The 6,368-nt window shown below is 36.9% G+C and overlaps 1 protein-coding gene across 1 annotated transcript; it reads left to right on the forward strand.

Annotated features, from left to right (window-relative positions):
• The first annotated feature begins 379 nt into the window (after window positions 1-379).
• On the forward strand, window positions 380-1,384 carry LSM2 (Small nuclear ribonucleoprotein family protein). The gene is made up of 3 exons (XM_079052467.1): window positions 380-480; window positions 555-713; window positions 1,122-1,384. Exons 1-3 carry the CDS (start codon window positions 478-480, stop codon window positions 1,239-1,241), a joined length of 282 nt encoding a protein of 93 aa, XP_078908593.1. The 5' UTR covers window positions 380-477; the 3' UTR covers window positions 1,242-1,384.
• The last annotated feature ends 4,984 nt before the right edge of the window (window positions 1,385-6,368 follow it).

The raw sequence follows: 6,368 nt of genomic DNA on the forward strand, positions 1-6,368 counted from the left end.
GAGAGAGAGAGAGAGAGAGAGAGAGAGAGAGAGAGAGAGAGAGAGAGAGAGAGAGAGAGAGAGAGAGAGAGAGAGAGAGAGAGAGAGAGAGAGAGAGAGAGAGATTTATTTTTATTTTTTATTTTTAAATCTAAAAATCAGAAAAACAAATAAGAAAAAAAAATCATATTAACAGGGGCAAATCCGTCATTTTGAAAAAAATCAAAACATATTGGACCAAACAAGCAACAAAATGAAAACTTTGGACCTCTGATACTAATCCAAATATTTTTAGACAAGTGACAATTTTAAGCAAAGCTAAGAGACTGCAGTTTAGTCTATCCAAAATAAACGCTTTTCTTTTAAATTTACGTAATAATTTTGGGTCAACCTGCTATATTACGACCGTGATGTTCGAGTCAACCGTCCTTAGGGTTCAGTTTGGAAAAGGGCTTTTCATCACTTGCTCAAATTACAGCGAAAGAGGAACCCTAAAAAATGGTAAATCACTCCTTTCTATACACTCATCTCTTTGATTTGCAAATCTTTACATAAATTTCTTGATATCGTTGCAGTTGTTCTTCTCGTACTTCAAGGATTTGGTGGGAAAAGAAGTGACTGTGGAACTGAAGAATGATTTAGCGATAAGAGGAACCCTTCATTCGGTCGATCAGTATCTCAATATCAAGCTTGAGAACACCAGGGTCGTTGATCAAGAAAAGTTCCCTCACATGGTACGATTCTTAATTTTGCTTTCTTTGTGTTTTTTTTAGCGTTTTTGGTCAAGATTGACATTGATCTCAGTAGGCTATGCAGAATTGGATTATTATCGTTTCTTTTAGTGTAAAATCTTTGAGCTAATTGTATATTCGGTATGTGCTGTGTCGATCGATGGTAACACCTTATTTTGAGATTTAGGTTATGTGAAATTGATGTTAATCTCAGTAGTCAGAGATTCATAGATAATTAGATTATGTGAAATTTGATTGTGATCATCTTTGTTTCGTGGAAAATCTTTGAACTATTTATGTATAAAAGTGAGATGTATTTTAGAACTTTTGATGAGTATGGTATCTAATAAACTTCATATCAATTGCTTTGAAGGGATAATATCAGTTTGCTAAAATTTGATGATATTGCAGCTTTCAGTGAGGAACTGTTTCATTCGAGGATCAGTGGTGAGATATGTGCAGTTACCACCAGAGGGAGTTGACATCGAGCTGCTCCATGATGCCACTAGAAGAGAAGCTCGTGGTGGTTAGAAATATCAAATATGCTGTCTATGTTATATGCATTTTAGTTAGATATTTATTTGTTGCACAACTCTGAATTTTGTTGCTTTAATTTTTAATCTGTCTTTATGACTATTACCCTTTTGAAATATCATCTTCCTCTTTCCTGTTGAGATCATAATTCAGCCAAGGAATACGGATGTCTGTTCATATGTGTTGCGTCTCAGGTAACCTTTTTCATGTGTCAAACTGCATCAACGTTGTAAAATATAAATCAAAAGCATTAGAAACAGATAGGATTTTTCAAATTCTGAAGTTTATTAGGACACATTGCATTATGGAATCTGGAGTATTGTTGTTTCAAATTATGTATTGTTGGCAACTTGGCATCAAATTTATCGAGTGTCGCATGTTTTCTTGTTGCACCACTCAATTAAACATGCGAGCGTGTGAGATAACTCTAGTAAGTTCTACAAGGCCCTGCCATATCAAGTTATCTTTTTTTTTTTTTTTGAAGAATGTGATTTAGGGATGTGCGAATTAAATGAAGAACCGAACTGGAACCGCATAGGGGTATTCGATTTCGGTTCTCAGTTCCTTAGGTTGCGTTTAGTTATGGAAAAACAATTTTCATTTTCTGTTTTTCGTTTTTTCTTTTCAAATTTTGTTTTCCGTTTTCGGTTTTCATTGGAAAATTTAGAAAAACGCGTTTAGTTAAAACTTATTCATTTTTCATTTTCAATTTTAGAAAATTAGAAAACGTGTTTAGATGTGTATTTTTCTATCGGTTTTCATTTTTAGAAAACGGTAGTGGTGGTAGGGTGGGCGTGGGGACGGTGGCGGTGGTGGGGAGCGGCGGGGGGCAGTGGTGGTGGTGGCATCGGTGGTGGTGATGACAGGCGGTGGTGGTGGCGGCGGCAATTGTGGCAGTGGTGGTGATGGCGGCGGCGGTGGTGGTGGTGATGTGGTGGTGGTGATGGTGATGGTAGGTCGGTAATTGTGGTAGTGGTAGTGGTGTTGGGTGGGTGTGTGGGTGTGGGTGTGAGTTTGTGGGTGTGTGTGCTTGTGGGGGTTGGTGTGTGTGTGTGTGTGTTTGTGGGGGTGGGTGGGGGTTTGTGGGAGGTGGGGGTGGGTGTGGGTGTGTGTGTGTGTGTGTTTGTGGGTGTGGGTGTGGGTGTGTGTGTGTGTGTGTGTTGGGGGGGGGGGGGTTGTGTTTGTGGATGTGTGTGTGTGTATTTGTGGGGGTTGGTGTGTGTGGGTGTTTGTGTGTGTGTGTGTGTTTGTGGGGATGGGGGTGTTAAGGTAAGGGTAGGTAGGGTGGAAGGGGTTGGGAGGTGGGTGTTTATATTTTAGAAAAGTTTTGGAATTAGAAAAATGTGGAAAACAATGATTATGGGTTTTCCAAAAATTTCCAACTTCTTTGTAATTTTAGAAAACGGAAAATTTTCCGTGAAAAATTTAGAAAAATAGACGAGGGTTGTGGTGATGGTGATGGTAGGTCGGTGATTGTGGTAGTGGTGTTGGGTGTGTGTGTGGGGGTGTGGGGTGGGGGTGGGTGTGAGTTTGTGGGGGTTGGTGTGTGTGTGTGTGTTTGTAGGGGGCGTGTGTGTGTTTGTGGGGGTTGGTCGTGTGTGTGCGTGTTTGTGGGGGTGTGGGTCGGTGTGTGTGTGATTGTGGGGGTTGGTGTGTGTGTGTGTGTGTTTCTGGGGGTTGGTGTGTGTGTGTGTGTGTTTGTTTGTGGGTGTGGGGGTTGGAGTGTGTGTGTGTGTGTGTGTTTGTGAGTGTGGGCTTGGGAGTGAGTGTAGGTAGGTAGGGGTGTGGTGGGTTAGGGGTGTTAAGGTGAGAGTAGGTAGAAGTGGATGGGGTTGGAGTGGGTGTTTATATTTTAGAAAAATTTTGGAATTAGAAAAATGTGGAAAACAATGATTATCAGTTTTCCAAAATTTTCCAACTTCTTTGTAATTTTAAAAACGAAAAATTTTCATTTTCCGTGAAAAATTTAGAAAAATAGGTGAACTAAACGCGTTTTCAAAATTCTCATTTTTCTTGGAATTTTTTTCCGGAAAACGGCCCATTTTTTCGCAACTAAACGCACCCTTAAATTTTCATTTTTCGTTTTTGGAACCAATTTCATCCCAATACAAATGAATTTAACATAGAACCAAACCCGAACCAGAACCGTGTAAGAACTGAGTTAATCGGTTTGGTTCTCGGTTCCTCAATATATATATATATATATATATATATATATATATATATATATATATATATATATATATATATATATATATATATATATATATATATAGGGAAGAGTTTTTTGGAAAACAAAAAAACCCTAAAAATCATAAAAATGCATAAAAAAAATACCTAGACATTACAAAACTTTTTTTTTGAATTTTTTTATCAAAAAATCGCAGCCTTTTTGACAATTTCGTTGAAAAAAAAAATAAAAAATCAATTTTTTTTTTCAAAAAAAATATCAGCGATTTTATGTTAAAAGCTGCGATTTTTTGATAAAAAAAATTCAAAAAAAAGTTTTGTGATCTCTAAGTATTTTTTATGCATTTTTATGATTTTTAGGGTTTTTTTTTGTTTTCCATAGAACCTAAACCTATATATATATATATATATATATATATATATATATATATATATATATATATATATATATATATATCTGGTTTTGGTTTTATTTTTCGGGTTTTTGGTGGGTTCGGTCCGGTTTTGAAACCTATTATATCCCTAATTATACGATAAGAGCATTTGTATAAAACCATCCAAACCAATACAATATTTACAGTCTTTTAGTTGTGTTAAGTTTTTCTAATTACCTCTACATTAGTAAAATGTAATTAGTGTTGGGAGGTGATTCTAGACTCATGAATTTGATTTATATATTTCATTGATTTCTATGACAACTAGTGTATTTTCATGGGAGGTGATTCCTAGACTCATGAATTTGATTTATATATTTCACTAATTTGTATGACAACTATATGGATGTTATATCTTATCTGAATGAATTAATTTCTTAAGGAAAAATAACCACTTTTGGTTTTCTGTTACAATGCAAACGTATTGGTGACAACTAACGTATCAACAACTATTTTATAATTGGGTAAATTACACCAATCGTCCCTCGTGCACATGTCAGAAAACGTGTTTACTCCATATTTTCAAAAATTAACTCGAATCATCTCTCGTTTGCTTAAAACTTGCTAACTTCGTCCATGATATATGTTTTTGTTGCGAATTTATCCACTCCACATTTGAAATGACCATTGTTGAAGACTGATTCAAAGTCATTGAAATAAAGTGAAATAAGTGCTCTCGTGTCTGTCTTCATAACTGTTGAAGTCTTTCATATTTCCTGCTTTTACTTAAGTCTTTTCATGTTTCCAGCATTTACTTTTTCAGTTATAAGTTCTGCTATATATAGCAGCCTTCTGTTCTTTGTTTAACATAGAATAATACACGAGAGCTTTTCTTCATTTTTGCATTGTTCATTTGTTTTGAACCAACATTGTGGTATCAGAGCTTAGGTTGCATTCCTAAGTCTCTCTGGTTTGTTTTGATGGCACAGAACCTCAACACTATTAGCATGTCTCACCCTCAAATTCCAATCTTTAAGGGAGACTCCTACGAGTTTTGGAGTACCAAAATGAAGACTTTGTTCAAGTCACAAGATTTGTGGGATCTTGTTGAAAATGGGTATGCAGAAGCAAGCACAGATGAGACACGTCAAAAAGAAAATCAAAAGAAAGATGCAAAAGCCTTGTTTTTCATCCAACAAGCTGTTGATGAAACAATCTTTCCCAGAATTGTTGCAGCAGTCACATCACGAGATGCCTGGAACATTCTCAAAACTGAATATCAAGGATTAGCAAAGGTGATCACAGTTAAACTCCAGTCCCTAAGAAGGCAGTTCGAGACCTTAAACATGAAACCAAGTGAAACCATTCCAGAGTACATGGCAAAAGCATCTTCGATTGTGATTCAGATGCGTGCTTATGGAGATAAAATCTCTGATGAAGTTGTTGTTGCAAAAGTACTGAGGAGTCTACCTTCTAAATTCGACCATGTTGTGGCGGCTATTGAAGAGTCAAAGGATATTGCAACATTTTCCTTTGATGAACTGATGGGCTCACTACAAGCACATGAAGCAAGAATCAATAGATCTCAGACTCAAGATGGAGAACGTGCATTTCAGATCGAAGGAGAACAAGGTAGATATTCCTTTGGTCGAGGAAGAGGCAGAGCATCATTTCGTGGTCGTGGTCGAGGGAGATCACAAGGGTCACTAGTTCAATGTGATCATTGTAAGAAGTTTGGTCATAAAGAAGAAGATTGTTGGACAAAGCAAAACCAAGCAAAGTACACTGAAGAGGAATTTGAAGAGAAGGAAGATTACTTGTTCATGACCCACATTCATCCGGTTGATGTCACAAAAGAGATATGGTATATAGATAGTGCATGCTCTAATCATATAACCGGTGTACGTGACAAGTTCAAAAGCCTAAACAAGACAGGAAAATCACGTGTTCGTCTCGGCAATGATCAACCAGTTGCGATAGAAGGAATAGGAGCTGTGACGGTTTGCATCGAAGGAAAGGATAAACTCATCAATGATGTTCATTTTGCACCAGGTCTGGCCCACAATCTGATAAGTGTAGGCCAGTTAATTGAAAATGGATTGAAGGTAGAATTTGAGAATGATGCTTGTGTGGTGAAGAAACAAAATGGTGAAGTTCTATTATACTCAAAAATGACTGGAAATAGGATGTTTCCAGTAGATTTTTCACGAAAAGAAGGATATATGATGATAAGTAGCAAGGATGATGAGTCAAGATTATGGCACTATCGATATGGTCATTTGTATGTAAAAGGTCTACAACTATTAACAAGCAAACAGATGGTGAACGGGCTGCCAACCATAAAAGATTCCAACCATGTGTGTGAAGTGTGACAACCCGAAACTTTTATTCTATACACTTGGTCAACTTTATCAACATTTAACTTGATTTCCGTTACCTTTTAACGCCGTTTAAGAGTAGGTTTAAGTGTTCTGAGCTTGAGTACAGCCGGGAATGAGATTAGAAATGAGTCAACAAGTCGTTTAGAGACAAAACCGGGCCATACACCCTCTCGGGAGGA

This window comes from Lactuca virosa, chromosome 5 (assembly GCF_052849685.1).
Source record: "Lactuca virosa cultivar CGN04683 chromosome 5, Lactuca_virosa_CGN04683_v6, whole genome shotgun sequence".
Classification (NCBI taxonomy): Eukaryota; Viridiplantae; Streptophyta; class Magnoliopsida; order Asterales; family Asteraceae; genus Lactuca; species Lactuca virosa.